The sequence below is a fragment of the Macaca nemestrina genome, chromosome X, assembly GCF_043159975.1.
Source record: "Macaca nemestrina isolate mMacNem1 chromosome X, mMacNem.hap1, whole genome shotgun sequence".
Taxonomy (NCBI): Eukaryota; Metazoa; Chordata; class Mammalia; order Primates; family Cercopithecidae; genus Macaca; species Macaca nemestrina.
In genome coordinates, this window is record NC_092145.1 from 48,661,944 (window position 1) to 48,683,428 (window position 21,485).

Here is a 21,485-nt window from a genome sequence, read left to right on the forward strand (position 1 = left end):
CCTGGCACATCTGCACAGAAGGCTGAGTTAATAGCACTAACCAAGGCCCTAGAGCTGTCCAAGGGAAAGAAAGCTAACATTTATACTGATAGCCGGTATGCCTTTGCAACGGCTCATACTCATGGAAGTATCTATGAAAGAAGAGGTCTCCTAACCTCAGAAGGAAAGGAAATCAAGAACAAAGCTGAAAGAATTGCCTTATTGAAAGCCCTTTTTCTTCCTCAAGAAGTGGCTATAATTCACTGCCCCGGGCATCAGAAAGGACAGGATCCAGTCGCAGTAGGAAACAGACAGGCTGACCAAGTAGCCAGGCAAGCCGCCATGGCGGAAGTACTGACCCTAGCCACAGAACCTGACGAAACCAGCCACATAACTATTGAACATACTTATACCCCAGAAGACCAGGAAGAAGCAAAGGCCATAGGGGCTATAGAAAACAAAGACACTAAAAACTGGGAAAAAGGAGGGAAAATAGTCCTTCCCCAAAAGGAGGCCCTGGCAATGATCCAGCAGATGCATGCCTGGACACACTTGAGTAATCGAAAGCTAAGATTACTGATTGAAAAAACTGACTTTCTAATCCCAAAGGCAAGTACCCTCGTAGAACAAGTGACATCTGCCTGTAAGGTCTGTCAGCAGGTAAACGCTGGGGCTACCCGAGTGCCAGAAGGAAAACGAACTCGTGGTAACCGCCCAGGAGTCTATTGGGAAATAGACTTCACTGAAGTAAAACCTCACTATGCTGGATATAAGTACTTACTAGTGTTTGTAGATACCTTTTCAGGATGGGTAGAAGCCTACCCCACCCGGCAAGAAACGGCACACATAGTAGCCAAGAAAATTTTGGAAGAAATCTTTCCTAGATTCGGACTTCCCAAGGTAATTGGGTCAGATAACGGGCCGGCCTTCGTTTCTCAGGTAAGTCAGGGGCTCGCCAGGATATTGGGGATTAATTGGAAATTACATTGTGCCTATAGACCCCAGAGCTCAGGACAGGTAGAAAGAATGAATAGAACAATAAAAGAGACCCTTACTAAATTGACCTTAGAGACTGGTTTAAAAGATTGGAGACGCCTCCTATCCTTAGCTCTGTTAAGGGCCCGGAATACACCTAACCGTTTTGGGCTCACTCCATATGAAATCCTCTACGGAGGACCTCCCCCTTTGTCAACCTTGCTTAATTCCTTCTCCCCCTCCGATCCTAAGACTGACCTACAGGCCCGGCTAAAAGGACTCCAAGCAGTACAGGCCCAAATCTGGGCCCCCTTGGCAGAACTGTACCAACCAGGACATCCACAGACCAGTCACCCCTTCCAGGTGGGAGACTCTGTCTACGTTAGACGACATCGCACTCAAGGACTAGAGCCTCGGTGGAAAGGACCCTACATTGTTCTCCTGACCACACCCACAGCCATAAAGGTTGACGGAATCTCCACTTGGATCCACGCATCCCACGCCAAGGCTGCTCCAGGGACGCCCGGACCAACACCACCTGAGACATGGAAACTCCGACGCTCCGAGGACCCGCTCAAGATAAGACTCTCTCGTATCTAGCCCCTTGCTTGTTACTAGCCCTCCTTCCCTGCGTCGCTGGCAGTAATAACCCCCACCGGCCATATAACCTGACCTGGCAGGTGATTGATTTTAGTACTCATGAGGTCTTAGATAAAACCTCAAAAATTGCTCCTATGGGGACTTGGTTCCCTGACCTCTATTTCAACCTAGACAAAATAGCAAAGATAGATGACATGGAAGGGGGAGAATGGAGAAAACAGGCTAGAAGGGTGTCCGTAAGCCGGAACGGGTTCTATGCCTGTCCCGGATTCAGGACAGGAGAAATGAAAAAAACTTGTGGAGAAATAGATGCCCTGTTTTGCGCTAGTTGGTCCTGTATAACTACTAATGATGGAGAATGGAAATGGGCCACGAAACCCTGGTACATAACCATGTCCTTTGTCCAGCGCTGCACCAGAACCCGATATTCAAAAACTTGCAATCTGGTCCGCATCAAGTTTGAAGATGCAGCAAAATCTGATAACCATTGGATATCCGGGTTAATATGGGGCCTATATTTATACCAAAAGCCACTGTATGGAATCCCCATCCAAATCAAATTAATAGTCAACCCTATCACAGCCCCTGTCGCAGTAGGACCAAACCAAGTTTTATCAGAAACAGGGAAGCCCCTGGTTCCTGCATCGAGAGAGCCCCAACCAAGAGCTCCTAAAAGCACTTCCCCGCCTCCAATCTCCACCTCCTCTAAATACACACCTTCAGCCCAAAACGTCACCCACGGGCCCCTTGACCTGGGAATAGGTGACAGGCTCCTAAATCTCATAAAAGGCTCCTACTTCGCTTTAAACCAGACAAAGCCAGAATTTACCTCCTCTTGCTGGCTATGTCTGGCAACAGGCCCCCCTTACTATGAAGGCATCGCCTCCACTAATAATTTCACTAACTCCGCCAATCCTACTGGATGTGGGTGGGAACAACAAAGAAAACTAACCCTGGCTGAAGTTTCTGGGTCAGGAACCTGCATAGGCCAGGTGCCCCCTAGTCATCAGCATCTTTGTAATGTAACCTTGACAGTACCCAGCTCCAATCACTATCTGGTCCCCTCCGAGACGGACTGGTGGGCTTGCAACACTGGGCTCACCCCCTGTATATCCACAGCCGTTTTTAGCAGTGGCACCCACTATTGCGTGTTGGTACAAGTTGTTCCCCGAGTATACTATCACTCTGGAGACTCCTTTGATCTCCGGTATGAGCAAAAAACTCATACTAGACCAAAGAGAGAACCTATCTCCCTCACCCTCGCCGTAATGTTAGGAATTGGGGTAGCGGCTGGAGTTGGGACCGGGACAGCAGCCCTAGTGCATGGTAACCATCATCTGCAACAACTTAGAATAGCCATAGATGAAGACCTTAGAGCCATAGAACAATCTATCACAAAACTTGAAGAGTCCTTGACTTCTCTGTCTGAAGTTGTATTACAGAACCGACGAGGACTAGAAATTGTCTTTCTGAAAGAGGGAGGGCTCTGTGCAGCCCTGAAAGAGCAATGTTGTTTTTATGCAGATCATTCAGGAGTAGTTAAAGATTCTATGGCAAAACTGAGAGAAAGATTAGACAAGAGGAAAAAAGAGAGAGAATCTCAGCAAAATTGGTTTGAAAATTGGTACAACCAATCCCCTTGGCTTAGCACCCTAATCTCCACCATCTTAGGACCCCTCATCCTGCTCACGCTCATCCTGACTTTCGGGCCATGCATACTCAACCGCTTACTCACCCTTATTAAAAATAGATTAAACATAGTACATGCTATGGTTCTGACCCAACAATACCAGACCCTCAGGACTGAAGAAGAGGCTCAAGATTGAGCCTCTGACACAAAAAGAGGAGGGAATGAAACTAGGCCTCATAAAACTTAGAAACTAGGCCTCACATAGAAAAAAGTTAACACCAGGTGGCTCTGGATAGGGTCCCACCCTGCCTCGATAGGGTCCCACCCTGATAGGGTCCCACCCTGCCAATTCCGGGAAACAACCCCATGGGGTCCCACCCTGCCAATTCCAGGGGTCCCACCCTGCCTCGAAGTTCCCGGAATCAGCAACTCCAAGAAAAAAACCTCATAAGGTCCTGCTCTAACCAATTAGAACAAAACACCTTGCTCAGGCCATAGCTAGACCCAATTACCACGCGCCTAAAGCTTTGTTTGAATTTCGCGCCTTAAGCTGTGTTTGAACTTGTGTTTGCCTATATAAACAACCTGTAACAAGCACTCGGGGTCCCAGGGCCAACTTAGAGCTTGGGACCCTAGCGCGCTAGTAATAAATAACTCTCTGCTGTGAATCTTGTGTCGGTGGTCCTTCGCGGCGACCCCTGCCCAGGAGGGAATCGATAGTTCGGTTCCAACACTTTGAGGCGGGAGAGCAGGTTTATGGCAGCAAGAGTTTATCTTACTTAAACACGTCTTGTGACCTTGCCTCAGAACTTACAAAATCTCTGGTATGTGCAAAACAAAATCTCTGGTACGTGCAGAAAACCAGGTACTCACAGAACTTACGAAATCTCTGGTATGTGCAAAGATTAGAGAGCAGAACAAGGGTGTAGCGGGTGGGGGGCGGGTATACATCTATCTTTGTGTCCTTTCACTACAAAATCTGGATATGGCCCTGTGGCTCCTTGTAGGATCTTTACAAAAGATAAAGAAGTTTTACCCGCTATTTCAACCTTAGTCCACGCTTTTAAAAACAAGGCTTTAATCTGAGTGAGAGCAATATCATCTAGGCCTGCCTGAGCATTAAGAGTGGCGTATTGTCCTGAACCCGTAAGCTGCTCTTCAGTAGGTCCTGGGGGATTTCGCATAGCATTTTTTCTAGCTTGTACTCTTGCTTTTTCCCACCACCAACTTTTTAATTGAAGCCATTGCGAACGATCAAGGACAGCCTGTCCCAACGTTTCCCAGTCAATAGGAATCATCATATGTTCTGAAGAGAAGGAATCGAAAAGGCCAAGGACAAACGGTGATTGAGGTCCATAATTAGAAATTGCAGCTTTCATTTCTTTCAAAAATTTAAATTGTAGGGCTGTAAAAGTCACATTCTGGCCACCGTTTGGGAACTGAGCATTGGGGCCGAAAGCAGCCCGTGTTATTGGGAATAAATCTAATTCCTCGAAATCACCCTTTTCCTTCTATTCCTTCTTTTCTCCTACAGGAGGAAGAGGCACAGAGAAAACCTGACCTGACATAGACAAAGAGGTTGGAGGTGGAGGCAAAGGGAAATCCTTTTAGCATAAGGGAAGGTAACAGGGAAGGCTCATGGCGGAGAGATAGGAGAAACAGGAGCAGCGGTATCTTGCAATTTTAACAACTGTTGTAACATCTCTAAAATGTGCTGCAAATCAGAATTTCCTTCAGATGAAGGAGGCATTAGCTCTTTTTCCAATTCCTTGTCCTCAATAACCGGGACATAAACATGTTCCTCTCTAAGATCATTCCTCTCTAAACCTTCAGATGCCTCACCTCCTGTGGCAGTATCGCCATGCTCCGAGTCAGTTTCAAGTAACTCTAATGCCTGAGTAATGGAATTACACAAAGTCCACAAAGTCAGAGGCATCGTTTGCCCCCGCTGATGAGCTCGACGCAGGACTTTAACCACTTGTAACCATTCCTTTCGATTTAACTGCACTTTGGTTTGATATTGAAACCATTAACAATGTTGTTCAACATGGGCAAACAATCACTTCAAAGTCTTATGTTCCTTAACTAACTTCTACTCCTATAGACATCAACAGTCCCTGGAGTAACCGCAAATATTCAGAGGCCAGAGAGGTGGAATTCCCCATAATTTTCCCGTGGGTCCCCCTTTCTTTATTTACATGCCTGGGGTGTTCCCCCTCTGGTTCCTTGCTCTCGTGGAGCCACGGACCCTGCTCGCTGCGCCAGATGTTGGGGTCCGCGTGTTTCCTAAACAAAGGAATGAACACACAAGACAACACAAGACAAGACAAACATGGCGGCCACCCCGAATGGCGCGCTCCGCTTTATTTTATACAGTCGTTTGTGGAATGTTGCCAAGTCACAAGACACATCGTTGTTTTTCTGACCTTTCCCTGACTTTCTGGATTTTCAAGATGTTTACATATAAACAGGCCCCCAACGCCCTGCTTCGTTTGCAAGAGCAGGACTTATTGGGAACGCCCTGCTTCGTTTGCAAGAGCAGGACTTGTCGGAACGCCCTGCTTCGTTTGCGAGAGCAGGACTTATGGGGAACACCCTGTTTGTGAGCATGTAGTCCTCTACATGCTGGGTCAGATCTGAAGCAAACACAGCACTGGATTTTGCCCAAGACCCATGGTGACCATTCCTGGCAACCACCTATGTTTACTCAAGACCCTAGGGCTTTACAATTAACAAGTGGCAAATGCAGCCAGGCTTATGTCCTTCCCTTCCGGGTGGCAAGTTCTTCACCCAATCCTGGGAGGGTCCAGAGATGCTATCCAGGAACCAAGGGCTGGGGTTGGGACCTTAGGAGTCTACCTGGTGCTCTATTCTACTGAAGCTGATGTGGTACCCAAGTTGCAAGACCAAATATTTTTTACCCTTTCCTCCACTTTTCTCAAACCGAGGAGTCTTTTCCTGTGGCTATCACCACCCCAGGCTGTGGCAAGTACTGCCTGGCTACCGCTGATGTTTAACAGCCAAGGACTCTTCTGTCAGCCTGTGGTAAATACTTCCAGGTCTGGGTCTCTCCCTTAAGGGCACTGGCTCCCCTCTGGTCCAGGGAAGGTCCAGAAATACTGTCCAGGAGCAAAGGCCTGGTATCAGGAACTCTAGGAGCCTGCTTGGTGCTCTACCCCAATGTGACTGAGCTGGCGCCCAAGCTGCAAGACAAAGTCCCTTTACTCTTCCCTCTCCTTTCCTCAAGCAGAGTCTCTCCCTGTAGCCACCACAGCTGGGAATGTGCTGGGTCACACCTGAAGCCAGCATGTCTCTGAGTCTCACCCATGGCACACAGTGAGTACTGCCTGGCTACCACTGCTGATTATTCAGGACCCAAGGCCCTTTTAGTCAGCAGGTGATAAATCCTGCTAGTACAGTGCCTTTCCCTTCTAGGCAGCAGGTTACCTTCTGGCCCAGAGTGTGTCTAGAGATGTTATCTGGTAGCTGAGACCTGGAATGGAAGCCTCAACACTCTGCCCGGTGCCTTATCCTACTTTGACTGAACTAGTATCAAAGTTGCAAGACAAAGTCCTCTTTACTCTCCCCTCTCCTCTCCTTAAGCAGAAGGAAGGGGTCTCTCCTGCAGCTGTAAGCAGCACTGCCTAAGGTTGGGGAAGGGGTGATGCAAGCACTCCCTTAGCTGCCTTTGCCAGTGTCTCACTGCCTGTGAAACCTGCACAGCACTGTTGCTTGCCCAGGAATTGCAGTCCTTGTGGCATGACTGCCTTTCCTTTATTTAGGACTCCAGAGAACTTCAGCCTGTGGTGGGGGAGCCTGCTGGAACTCAGGGTCTTACCACTGGGATGGAGGATTCACCCTGGCTAGGGCTGTTCTAAATGCTCCCTCTGTGAGCACTGGCTGAATTCTGCCCTGTGTTGCTTTCTTCTGTGACAGGGCAGCACTGAGTTCCGATGCAAAGTCCCACAATCACTGCACTCTCCCTCCCCCATTCACACAGATTCTCTGTCCACACCATGTGGTTGCTGCTGGTGGATGGGTGGTGTAGGCAATTCAAGACTGTCTTTTCTACCCTCTTCAGTGCCTCCTTCCTTAATATGTTAGAATCAGGTACTGTGATCACTTGCCTGATTTTTGGTTCCTATAAAGGTGTTTTTGTGTGGATAGTTGTTCAGTTTTGTGTACTGTTGTGCGTATAACTGGTGGAGTCTTCTTTTTGACCATCTTCCTATGCTTCCCCCTGAAGTACATGATGTTATGGTAACCATCATCATATATGGTGCACACAAGTGCTTTTACATTTTCCTTTTATGGTTTTCAGAGAGAGTCATAACTTGCAAATATAATTTTAAATTGTTTTTAAAAAATTGTGGTTGAGTAGAATTAGTCCTAAAATAATAAACACCCATCAATACAATTTTCTTTCTTTTTTTTAACTCTTAAGGTAATTTGCTGGAAGGAGAATGGTCTAAGTTCTTATTCAGTGTTTTTGGTTTGTCTGTGGAACACTTACATTAGGATCCCTTGGAAGCTCATTAAAATGAAAGTTCTTGGGTCCCACCCTCCATCATCTTGAATCAAAATCTGAGGGGAAACCTAGGAACTTGCTTTTTAAATAAGCTCTCCAGGTAATTTCTATGCACTTTAAGAACTATAGATCATACCACTTCTACATGATGTATAGTAACTGGATCTAGTTCTGGTTTTGACAAATGAGTTGCTGTCATTTCATTTTATTTATTTATTTATTTATGTTTTATTATACTTTATGTTCTAGGGTACATGTGCACAATGTGCAGGTTTGTTACATATGTATACAAGTGTCATGTTGGTGTGCTGCACCCGTTAACTCATCATTTACATTAGGTATATCTCCTAATGCTATCCCTCCCCGCTTCTCCCACCCTACAGCAGGCCCCAGTGTGTGATGTTCCCCTTCCTGTGTCCAAGTGTTCTCATTGTTCAATTCCCAGCTATGAGTGAGAACATGCAGTGTTTGGTTTTCTGTTCTTGCGATAGTTTACTGAGAATGATGGTTTCCAGCTGCATCCATGTCCCTACAAAGGACATGAACTCATCCTTGAGCCTCAACTCCCAATCTATAAATGTTTGATGTTTACTTTTACTTTAGGTGGTACTCTGAACATTTATGGAGCATCTCACAACCCAAAACTTTCCACAAGTGCCAACTGTGCAATAACTAGTATCATATCCTTGGGAAAATAAAAATCTCTCTGGGTTGTTTTCTTCATTTGCACAATAAGCAAGGTTAGACTAGGATTTATCTATAATTTTCCAAATGAAACACACTAGAACTCTGTGAAAAAGTTGTTTACAAATTACCAATTTCTAATGTTTTCCTTCCCAGCAGCACAATTCATAATAAAGCTGCATTAAGAGTACATGAAATTACAGTGCCTAAATAGGAGGTCAGTTCAAAGCATTGTGTGATGCTTGAGCTCTAATAAAACTAACAAATGCTTGAAACGGTGCTATATACCAATGGTTTGCAAAGTTATTTGCACATTAAAATCCATTAAAATCACCTGAGGATCTTTTAACTACTCCAGTGCCCAGGCCACACCCCAATTAGAGGTGCATCTCAGGCACAGTAATTATGAAGTTTTCCAGGTGATACCAATATGAAACTAAGTTTTAGAACCACTACTATATATTGCTGTCAAAATTTAACATTACTAGACTTTTTCAACTACTTGTACTTAATATTATGTACCTTAATGAAAGTACTTATTACTTTTAAAATCTGTATTTTAACTGTAACAATAAAATCTGCATTTAATGTTACCTTTAAAATTTATATTGAATATATCTACCTCTCTCAATATTATTTGTTACCTACCTGGTCTCCTTGCTTTCACCTTTGCCTCCTGCATTTGTAGAATACAGGCTTAACTTCTGTTTGGATATTCAAAATAATAGTGCCTTAAAGAAAATAGAAGTTTATTTTTTGTCTCATGTAACAGCCAAAACTGTGGTAAGCAGTGTACAAAGCTGGTATGGCAGCTCCACAATGACAGGGACCTCGGCTCCTAATAGCTGGTTGCTCTGCCATCCCTAGGGTGTTGCTCTTCTCTGCATGATCCACAATGTCTCATGATTTTGCTCACTTTATAGCTAGCAGGAAGTAGGGGGCGGACGGAAATAAAGCATTCCCTCTTAACCTTTGAGGAAAAGGTTCCAAAACTGTACATATCACATATGCTCACTCCCATTGGTCAGGACTTGGTCATACGGCCTACTTAGCTACAAAGGAAGCAGAGAAAGGTATTCTTTATTCTAGGTAGCTTTGTTCCCAGATAAATGTTGGGAGATCTAGAAGAAGAGAACAGGTATTAGGGTACATCTATTATAGCAGTCTCTGCCAACCTCCTTATAATCCGTTCTCCTTCCAGCAGACAGTGATCATTCTAAAACAGGAACTGAATCACAGCATATACTAGCCACAAATCTTTCAATGGCTTCCCAGTGCTTTAAAGATACAAACTTAAACTCAAGTCTTTGCCATGGCCTATAAGACGGTATAGTCTGTAAGAGCCCTTGTCTCTCTGCTTGTCTCATCTTGTATCTCACTTTCTGCACTCCAGCCATATCAGTCCTTATTCAATTCTCAAACATATCTTTTGCTGCATGTCCTTTATACCTCAAGTTCACTTCCTCAGGAAAAACTTTCCTAGTGCCCCCCACTTTGTTAAAAAGCTCTAATATATATCACATGTTTCCATTGACACATTTGTCTCACTTATTTGTGCAATTATTTGGATGTGTTTCTCCTCCATGAGACTTTCAAGTTCCATGAGAATAGGTGCCTTGTTTATTTTTGCTTGTATTGTATTGTGTTCAGTGCTAGGCATGGAGTGGACACTCAAAGATTTCAATATAAGCTGCAATACTTTAGCTCATTATTTCATGAGCCCCATGGCATAGAATTTATCGTGTAGTGATCTAATATAATAATAGAAATTGTATTATTATTTAAACATTTTACTTTTTCTATTTTCTAGATGCAGGGGTCTTACCATGTTGCCCAGGCTGGTCTCGAACTTCTAAGCTCAAGCAATCCACTCATCTTGGCCTCCCAAAGTGCTGGGATTACAGGCGTGAGCCACCATGCCCAGCCTCAAACATTTTACTTTTTGCTCAAATTAGAATTTAAAGAAATAGACTTTGGAATATAAGCTTGACCTTACCATTAAATTGTCTTTACTAATTTACATTAAGTCATTTAGTCTCTTTCTCTTTCAGTTTCCCATCTACAAAACAGATATTAAAACCTCGTTAGGGGCAACTTCTAGATCTGAAGCTACTAGAAGTCAGGTACAATAACCTTAGAATAACATCAGAGGTACTTGAGTTCTTTTAGGGATATTGCTTGATTTTGAAAAATATGCATATATTTTTTCGAAAAACTAATATAGTTCAGATTTGTTTGACAACAGTCTTTAAATCCATATGAAAGAATCATCTTGGCTCATTTACTAAGTATATATTTTGGCCAAAAATATGAAGGAAACACATCAAATTCATTCAAAATGAGACAGAAGACCAAAAAGTTATTGCATTTTAACTTCTTTAATAATTCACTCAAAATGGTAACACGAGAGGAATCCACTATTTTAATTAACATTTACACAGAATTATAAAGAATAAAAGACTGAACACATTTATGAACAAACTGCAGTATGTCTTTAGGTTCATAGGCTGCCCAACACATTTAAAGCGTATAGCAAATGAAGTCACAGAACTATAGGGCTACAAGGAAATTCCACAAGTTTATAGCTTAACTGGAATCAGATTTATTTTGATACAGAATAATCTATAAACTCATTTAGTGGTCATTTTGTCTCATCTAACAAATCACACAGATGTCAACCACAGGGCCTTGCAAATGCAGAGTGGCCATTTACCTTTAAAATGAAGTATTATAGACAACCAGAATAAAATCAATTCCCATATTTACTATTTTCCATTTTCAATATGAGCAGTTGGAATTTCACTATTTAAACTCACATTACATATACTGAAACTACAAATGAATACAGCAAGAATATAGACATACTGCAGCCTTTGACTTTGACATCAACACGCTGGTTAAAATACTGAGAAATTCGAACCACACAAAGTCACAAAATGAAGTGGAAAAACCTTAAGACCATTTAATTTAGCATGCTTATTTTGCAGCTGAGCAAGCTAAGGACCAGGGGGCAACTAGACCCTAATAATGTGTACTTTTGAAAATGATACAAACTACCTTGGTTGTGAGAAGTGCAGGTTGACCACTTTAGGAGAATAGTCTTCAAACTGACAATTCAAAATTTCCCATTACATGTGAATAAAATTGGAAAGATGTTAAATCTCCATGGAAAGTTACTCTTGTAAATTAGGATGCCTTATACTGAGGCTTTAGAATGAAGTACACTTCACAGATGGAATAGTGAACATAAATTATTACAAGTCAAGATAATAGTCATATTAGTAAGGTAAGCAAGGTAAATTTCCTTATACACAAAAATTATTTTGATGACCTTTTTCAATAATGAATCTAAAATGAAGTGTTTTAGCCCCCTAAACACAAGACGAACATAAAACTGCTTAATAACTTTAGAGCTCATGTAATATTCTTGCTGAAAACAGTTACTGAAATTACCAGCAAAATGACAGAATATCTTTAAAGCAGTACACTCATATAATCTGTAATAATTCCATTCGCTAACTTTTAAGAAGTATTCTCTGGACTATAAATTTTGTGCAAATAGACTTCCACTTTATTATTACCCAAATTACAGATATCCAAGATACCGACAATATGCACTCTATCCAGTTCAGTTGCCGCTTTTATGATATCACCTAAAAGTAAAAAGCAGATGGTAAGTACTGTAAAGTAGTTAAATATTTACTTGACTTTAGTATCACATAAGCTGTTAATTTTTTCTTATAATATTAACACCGTGCCTCATCCTCTCCCTCTTCCCTCCAATTTATTACATGCATTTACCAAAATTATATGGCAACTTCTGCAGATAAAGGTGAACACATCAAACAGATATACCAACAATGTCAAGGCATGAACTGGTATTCAAAAGCCATATTTAGTTTTTGGGTTTTTGTTTTGTTCTTGGTGAAGCAAAATAAATCCACATATCTTCAAGGTCATTTATAAGGTTCCAAATAAATAGCTTATTGGTATACTTCAAATAAATGCAAAGATAAAGTTTTCTATTTTGAAATTCAATTATCAATATTTTTGTAAATCTATAAGCCATAAAGCAAAACTGTATTTACATTATATATTTTAATTGCATAAATATATGTATACATATGTGTATATGTGTAACTGATGCATCTTTTAAAGTGTATTTCCTTTAAAATGGCTTTATTAATTAAAACTTAGCTTTGGATACTCTTGAGAAACTCTATGAAAAATGGATCAGGTCTCCAGTAAGACAATTTGCTTCTCAGGAAAAAAAAAAAAAAAAAAGGATCAGGTGAGTGACATGGCAGAGTAACGAGTTCCAGGGTTCCGTCCTTCCGTAAAGCATCTTATAAGCTGACAAAAACTCTTAGAATAAATTTTTGCAGAACTCTAGAATCTACACAAAAATTTAGAGCAACTAGGGAAAAATTAATAAAGAAAGAAACTGCTACATGATGGGTAGAGGGTGCTGTGGTGTTTTAAATTGCCTGCCTGCCACTCCTCACTCCGCAGATAAGGGGAAGCCATGAAGATGGCTGCTTGCACTTCTGCTGCAGGTTGCTAGTACCAAAGGGGGCAATGAAGACCTTATTCTCCAAGATGTGGTCATGTGTTCTCATCTTTACAGTAGCTCCCTCAAGGACAGATGCAAGGGTTTACTTTTGTTTTACCCAGTTTGGAGCATTCCCACAGCTGGGATGACTTTTCTGGTGGTGACATTGCTGAACACATTTAAAGACAAAAATACTAGCCAGTGCAGTTGGGCAGGTTATAAAGTTGGGACAAGCAATAAGCAAACCAAAAAATTCTGGGCAGGAAGAAGCTGAGAAATGATATATATGGTAGAATGTGGGCTTTAAAAGCTTCTGTGTACAACGGAAAATCAAGAAGGCCACATGCATACCCAGGATAGACATATGGTCAAAAAAAGGCTGAGAATACTCATCATTCATCTGTGGCTGACCTTCATGCTCTGAGCGAGCAGGAAGTGAAGGCTAAGGCAGAATTGTAAATGGCCTGGCTAAGTGTCAAAGGAGTGCCACCACTCTGGGTCAATCTGCAAAAACTGGGAGAACATATTTTTTCTTTTTCATTTCTTGGCTCCAGGTGTTTAAGGAAACTGTCAAAACACTAGCTGACTACTACTAAGATAATGCGTCACAGACTTTAGTGGCTACACATAAAAATACTTTATTTTCAATGTAAGAAAATGAAAACATTTGGAGGTTAAGTAACAAGCAAAGTCACATGATGATTTTTATCCAGACAAGCTGGCATGAAGGTATATGCTTTTAACCTTTTATGCTAGAGCTACATCTCTAAAAAACTGTGCTAAAATATAGTAGTAGATCCAGGTTTTGTGAGAACCCAAGGGTATACTATTTGGGGGCGCTTTTTAATGAAAAAATACAAGATATGTAAGAATGCCAAATGGGTTATAGAAGGGATTTGTGCAAATTTAGGCTACATTAGCATCACAGTAAATTCATCTCTGCTAGACTTATCAAAAGATCTAATTAATGATTTAAAATTGTGTAAGTTCACTTAATCATAATGATTACAACTGATAGTACTATATAATTTTCTTTTGCCTTGAATGGGGTGGACTTTAATCCAGATGCTTTGGAAAGATTTCAAGATCTTGAGATCTGATGCTAACAGTAACAACCTAAACCTTGATCATTCTGTTACCATATTTTGACTTTTATGAACAATGACTTACTCCTATCCACAACATGAAATATAAATAAGTCTTCTGTTCAGGTAATTCTGCCTAGTTGTGTATGACAACTTCTAGCTGTGAATGACAACTTCTCTATGCCTCAATTTGCTTATCTAGTACCTACATCATAGGGTGTTTTGAGGATTAAACACACAAAAAGCATTTAGAATGGTAGTTGACACATAGCAAGCATTCAATTAAATATTAGCAGTGATTATTTTTACTTAAGGAAACCTATTATGAAATTAGGATAGTATTTATATCATAAAAATTCTTTAAAAAGGGCTATAGATTTTACCTATAAAACGAGCTTCTCTTCAGTTCATTTTAAATTGCTAGAATTACAAAAACTGTACATTTTAGGAACTTTACAAATGCATAAGGTAAGTGTGACAAAGGCAACACTATGTGTTCTCCACTCCATTTCCTCTCTTTGGTCACAGGAAAAAACAAAGTGTCCTGGCTTGCCTTGTAGCTAGGCTGGGATCATGTAACTTAGTTCTTGCAAATGAGAATGCAAGTAGAAGTAACGTGTCAATTCTGGTCCAGTGTAATTAAAAGCCTTCATCTTCTTCTTCTTCTGCCCTGACAACCCTAGAAACCATTTCTTCCTGCTTGGGCAGCAACAAGATGGAAGCAGACTGGATTCCTGAATTGCTGCTGGGAAGAGAGCTGATGACAGATTGCATCAGACTTGAGCAAGAAATAAACTTCTTGAGTTAAAGTCTCTGTGACTTTAGAGTTGTTTTGTAATTGAGCATAGTCCAATAGATATTGTAATACAGTGTGGTATTCCTGTCTCTGAAACTAATAAGGGAAACCTTGATTACCTAGAGAATAATAAAATTGTTTTCTTTGATGTGTTAAAACACTTCCATATTATGCTGTACTTCTAAAATGATATCCTTGGACTTCAAAGTTAACGATGACACCAAGTAGGATATCATATCAGTAATCGGTATTCAATAAATGACTTGGGATAAATGGCTATTTGGAAAAAAAAATATGAAGCTAGATCCCTATCTCACTTTATTTATTTATTTATTTATTTATTTATTTGAGATGGAGTCACGTTCTGTTGCCAGGCTGGAGTGCAGTGGTGAGATCTCGGCTCACTGCAACCTCCACCTCCTGGGTTCAAGCGATTCTCCTGCCTTAGCCTCCCGAGTAGCTGGGACTACAGGCATGCACCCCCACGCCTGGCTAATTTTTGTATTTTTAGTAGAGATGGGGTTTCACCATGTTGGCCAGGATGGTCTCGATCTCTTGACCTTGTGATCTGCCCAACTCGGCCTCCCAAAGTGCTGGGACTACAGGCATGAGCCACCGCACCTGGCCAAGGATCCCTATCTCATTCTTTACACAAAAATAAATTCTAAATGGATTAAAAGTTTAAGTTGTAAAGATGAAGCCATATCAACACCCCCCAAATTGAATTCAGAAATGGGCAAAGCATTTGAATAGATATTTCTCCAAAGAAGACAAACGAATGACCAATAAGCACATGAAAAGATGCTTAACACATAATTAGTAATTAGGGAAAAACAAATCAAAACCACAATGAGATACCATTTCACATCCATTAGGATCACTGTTGTCAAAACAACAACAACAACAAAACAAAACAAGTGCTGGCGAAGATGTGGAGAAATTGGAATCCTCATGCATTGCTGGTGGGAATGTAAAATAGTGCAGCTGCCATGGGAAAGCTTGGCAGTTCCTCAAAAAGTTAAACATAGAATAACCATTTAATCCAGCAATTCCTCTACTGGGTATGTATCCAAAGGAAATGAAATCAAGTTGAGGGATTGGAGGCAGAGAAGGAGGGTGGAATAGAAGACTCCACCAATTGTCCCCCACCCCTCCCCTGGCAAGGACATTAATTGAACAATTATCTACACACACAAAAAAGCACCTTCATGTGAATCAAAAATCAGGTGAGCACTCACAGTACCTGGTTTTAACTTCATATCACTGAAAGAGGCACTTAAGAGGTAGAAAAAACACTCCTGAATCACCAATACCTACAGCAGAAAGCAAAACTGGACCAAAATCAGCTGATGCCTGCCCATGGATGGAGCATTGAAACCAGCTCTAGCCAGACGGGAATCACTAATCCCAGTGGTCCACAAGCCTCAGCACCACGGGCTAAAGTATTCTGAGGTCCTAAATAAACCAGGAAGGCAGTTTAGGCTACAAGGACTGCAGCTCCTAGGAGAGTCCTAGTGCTGAACTGGGCTCAGAGACAGTGTACCAGGGGTGGGGTGTGTGTGTGTGTGTGTGTGTGTGCGCCGGGGGGTGGAGAGGGGAGACACAACCTACTGAGACATCAGTCAGGGTGGCTAAGGAAGTGCTGGCATCACTCCTCCCTTAGCCCCAGGCTGCACAGCTCATGGCTCCAAAAGAGGCCCCTTCCTTCTGCTTGAGGAGATGAGAGGGAAGAAATGGGCAAAGCATTTGACAGATATTTATCCAAAGAAGACACAGCAAGATAGGGCACAGCAGGATAGGGCACCAGTAAGAGTAGTAAGAGTCGTGAAGACCTCGTTTCAGGCCTTAGCTCCCAGATGTTATCTCTAGACACACTCTAGGCCAGGAGGGAACCCAGTGCCTTGAAAGAAAGGATCCAAACCTGGCAGTATTCATCACCTGCTAACTGAAGAGCCCTTGGGCCCTGAATAAACTGCAGTGATACCTCAGGTACTATGTCAAGGATATTGGGTGAGACTCTGAGACTGGCTGGCTTCAGGTGAGACTCAGCACATTCTCAGTTGTGGTGGCTTTCGGGTGAGACTCCATTTACTCACGAAAAGCAGAGGGAAAAGTAAAGGGGACTTTGTCTTGCATGTTAGATACCAGCGTGGACACAGGGAGGTAGAGTGACAAGTGGGCACTTGGGGTTCCTGATTCCAGGACTTGGCTCTTAGATGGTACTTCTGGACCTGCCCTGGGCCAGAGGGGAGCCCACTGTCCTGAAGGGTGAGTCCCAGGCCAGGCAGCATTCACCGCAAGCTGACTGAAGAGCCTATAGGTCTTAAGCAAACATTGGTGGAGGTCTGGCAGTGCTCCCCATAGGCCTGTGGTGGTGATAGCCATGGACGAGGTACCTCCTGCCTTTGGAAAGGGAAGCGAAGAGTGGGAATGACTGTGTCTTGTTTGAAAGTCAGCTCAGCTACAGTACAATACAATACCATGTAGACGTCTAAGATTTTTGACTCTAGTCACTGGCTCCTGGATGTCACCTCTGGACCTGCTTGTGAACTAGAGGAACTAGCTGCACTGAAGGGATTGTCACAGGCCTATCTGGCTTTGCCACCACCAGACTATAGAGCCCTAGGGCATAAGGCAAACATAGGTGATAGCCAGGGAGTGGTTACAGCGGGCCTTGGGCCAGACCCAGAGTGGTCCTGGCTTCAGGTCTGACCCAGCGCAGTCATAGTGGTGGTGGCTACAGGGCAGCTTGTGTCACTCCAGCCCCAGCTTCAAGTGGCTCAGAAAAGAGAGACTATCTTTGGGAGAAAGTCAGGAAGAAAACAAGAGTTTCTGCATGGCAGTTCAGATAATTCTCCTGGATCTTGTCCAAGACCATCACTGAGCCATAGCCATAAAAAGGAATGAAAAACAGGCAAATTTCTGGAGACAGAAAGTGGAATAGCTGTTACCCAGGGATCAGGAGAGGGGAGAATGAGGAGTTACTGTTTAATGGGTGCAGAGTTTCTGTTTGGGATGATTAAAACGTTTTGGAAATGAATAGTGGTGATGGTTGCACAACATTGTAAATGTACTTAGTGTCATTGAATAGTAACTATAAAATGGTTAAAATAGTAAATTTTGATCTGTATGTTTTATCACAATAAAAATGTATCAGATAATGGGTGAAGCTCTAAAAGTGCTGGAAAAAGACAGTGAATTTAAAAAATGTAGTCTTGACCAGAGTGATGCCTGAGTATGACATAAAACCAGCAGCCACAAGATAAAAAATCTAGTGTATTTGAGTGCATATGAGTAAAATTACTTCAACAACCAAAACATCCCATTGAAACAATGTCAAACTGGGTAAAAGTCTTTGTAACACATGATAAAAGGTTAATTTCTTTAATATGCAAAGAGAAGTTACAAATTATTAAGGAAAAATAGAGACAAATGAAAGGTAAAACTAGCATAGAAAGTATATAGAAAGAAAAAAATATAAATGGCCAACAAATGTATTAAGATTTTAAAGCTCAGAAATGATTGATAAATGCAAATCAAAATAATAATATATATTTTTGCCTATCTATCCGCCATAGATTAGTAAGACCAATATCTAGTTTTTACAAGGGCATTAGTAAAGTGGCACTCTTGCTTTTGGTTCTAGTGTAAATTAGTATAACCGCTTTAGAGAATCATTTGACAGTATCTACCAAAATTACATATCTCTTGTATAAGTATGCCCTGTGGAATACTATTTAGCCATAAAAAGAATGAAATTATGTCTTTTTTAGGAACATGGGTGGAACATTATCTTAAGTGAAACAAGTGTAAAGATTTTATTGACACACACACACACACATAATGGATATTCATGCAGTACTGTTTGTTAATAGCAAAAACATTTGGAAACAATCTAAATGTCTACCAGTAGGAGACTGGTCAAATAAATTTTGGCACATCCACACAGTGGAATACTTTGTAGTTATTAAAAAGAACGAGATAGCTTTCTATATACTAATATGAAATATGTCAAAGATATACTGTCAAAGGGAAAAAGCTGGCTATAGAACCATATGTTTACTAATTCCATTTTTGCGTATTTATTTGAGAAAGAGAGCAATAGAATACATACTTTCACATGCAAAAATCATTTCTTAAAGAGTTCAGATAATACTGGTTATCTCCTGAGAATAGGTGAGTGAGTTGGTGGAAAGGGCTGGACCTGGGAAGGCAAGGAGGGGAGCTTTCATTTTTACCTAGTACCTTTCTGTAGTATTTGAATTTTTAAATTATTAATGTGTATAGCTTTTGTAATAAAAAAGAAACTACTTTATAAAGAATGTTTGAAAGATGACACTAGTATTATACCATGAGACACTGCATTATATCATTTTGTAACTATTTTTATCTTTCAGTTTAGAATAATGAAAGGAAAGAAAAAGTTTGGAATCGGATCAGGTTTCAAAATCTAGCTTACTCATGCTAGTGAATCTCTCTGATTTTCAGTCCAGTTATCTATAAATAGGGGATAATAAGGTTCACCTTGTGAGATTCTTATTAGGATTAGTTGTACCATATAAAATGCCCAGGCACAGTGCTTGGTACAGAATTTAATGGACACTATTACTATTATTATTATTATTATACATATTATTAATGCTATGTCATGAAAACCATGGTATTCCTCTCAAAATGAACCACTTTGTTTGTGATTACGAATTAATTTTTCTTCCCTAGTGATTCTTGTCCTTCACATCTCAAATATTACCTGCGCCAAGCAGTTAGCTGAGAATGCTGAACTGGCATTTTATATCAATAATAGTGTAGACATATAGCAGAAGACATGTGACATAAGTGGATATTATATGAAACATGAGCATACATGAGTGCACAAATATTTAAGTTGCATGTTAGGGCACTAATTAAGAAATGTGAAGTTACTGAAAGTCTAAGGAGCTCCAATGTAGAAAGTAATACTGCAAGTGTACATCATCTCTAAAATGGACTGTGGGAAAAATAAAAAAAAAAATCAGCTCTTATAAAATTAGGTACCCAAGTTCAATTTGTAGCAACTGTTACTGCCTCAAATTACTTTGTCATCAGGCACAGCTCATAACACTTGTTCAAAAACAACATACACTCAAGAGTTTCATCAGCTTAGAAAGACCCGCCAGAAAATCCCAAGATAATAAGGCCTTTCTTAAAAGCCATTTGAAATGTAATATCCCGATAAGCTCAATGAAAACTGCTAGAAACTTTACCACATGCTTAGGAATTAGAAATAACAGAAAAACATGAATGGGGTAATTATAACTGGACAGATAATTTTATAGGTACGTAGAAACAATTTAGAGTTCAGTATATTATACAGCAACCTAAACAATTAGCTGGTTGAAGAGTTTCACTATTGGGAATACATATGCTCCTAGCAGTTCTCAAGAAATTTATTGCATAGCATTGGAATAACTAAACATTTATAAGAGGGAACAATTTTACTGTATTATACTATAGAGGTATTGTGATTTCAGGCAATTACAAGGTGAAAGGACAAATCGTGTCACCTGAGAAAAAGGAAGAAAAGAGTAGAATTTGTGCTGTTCCATGTGCATACCACTTATGTCTGATGAAATAATTATACTTGGAATTGTATTATAAGATAATATTCTTAATGCTTGCCTAGAGTCGAAACAGCTATTCAATTTATTTAAAAGACATATTCTCATTTATAAGTCTTGGGGAACATTTACCAAATAACCCTTTAATTAAAACTACATTAAATTTTAAGGCTAGAACTGTTTACATAATAACATCTTAAGGTTAGGGCTGTTTATAATTTTTTTTTTTTCTGAATGAAAAGAACACTGAGATTGTTTTACCTGCAACCGCTCTTGGACCTGGCAATCGGTCATTTCCAGTTGTGTCCTGTGGATATGCACAGCTGTAATTCATGGAGGTCAACAGTGTGTCTATTTGAGATGTTCGAATATCTTCTGGACAATACATGGGTAGGAATGCAACATCGATTGCTATCTCATGGTTCAGACCTGTTAAAGAAAATTCATATGTTATTAAAAGTTCAGTGGGTTAGCATGTGGTACTGATGCCAAGTTTGCTGGTTTGATCCCAACATGTTCCAGAGAGCTTTAGATCTGAAAAAAAATGTGTTTGAAAACTGGAGACTAAACTCTTAGTATTGCAATTTATGAATACATGGTATTTGTTGAAAGAGTAGACACTCCAGTGCAACCTTTCACCACTGCTGGAAATAACAGTTCAAAAGGTTTCCCCTACTGATGGAAGATTGGAATCTACTATCCAGAGGACAGCATGGTCACATAAATGACATGTAGAGTGTTTCCTTGGTCATTTAGGACAGGTGCTATTCCGGGGCAGGGGAATTTGGAGATGACTATTGGTTCCCTTATTGCCATTTGGACTCAAGGATATCTGACTAATGCAAGGTCGGGGATGACGTAGTAGCTACATCTCATCTGTCCTCAAATATACAAGACATGGTTCACACACTCACCATTAGGGCCATAAAAGGTTGTGCTAGAAAAAGGGCTAAGGGGGAACAACTAAAGTGAATTCCGACCTTTGACTGTCATCTTTTTATGTGGGTCAATGTCAGTTGGGGTAGATAAAAAAGACTTCCTAGAGGAAGAAAAGAATTC

General features: G+C 40.9%; 1 protein-coding gene across 1 annotated transcript in view; it reads right to left on the reverse strand.

The window, feature by feature from the left end:
- Nucleotides 1-10,747: 10,747 nt before the first annotated feature.
- Nucleotides 10,748-21,485, reverse strand: part of RADX (RPA1 related single stranded DNA binding protein, X-linked) — a 75,652-nt gene continuing 64,914 nt past the window's right edge. Inside the window, exons 13-14 of the mRNA XM_011772489.2 lie at nt 20,688-20,855; nt 10,748-12,049 (exon numbers count right to left, since the gene is read on the reverse strand). Coding sequence (XP_011770791.1) covers nt 11,919-12,049; nt 20,688-20,855 — 299 coding nt within the window. The 3' untranslated portion in view covers nt 10,748-11,918. The remainder of the gene's footprint in view (nt 12,050-20,687; nt 20,856-21,485) is intronic.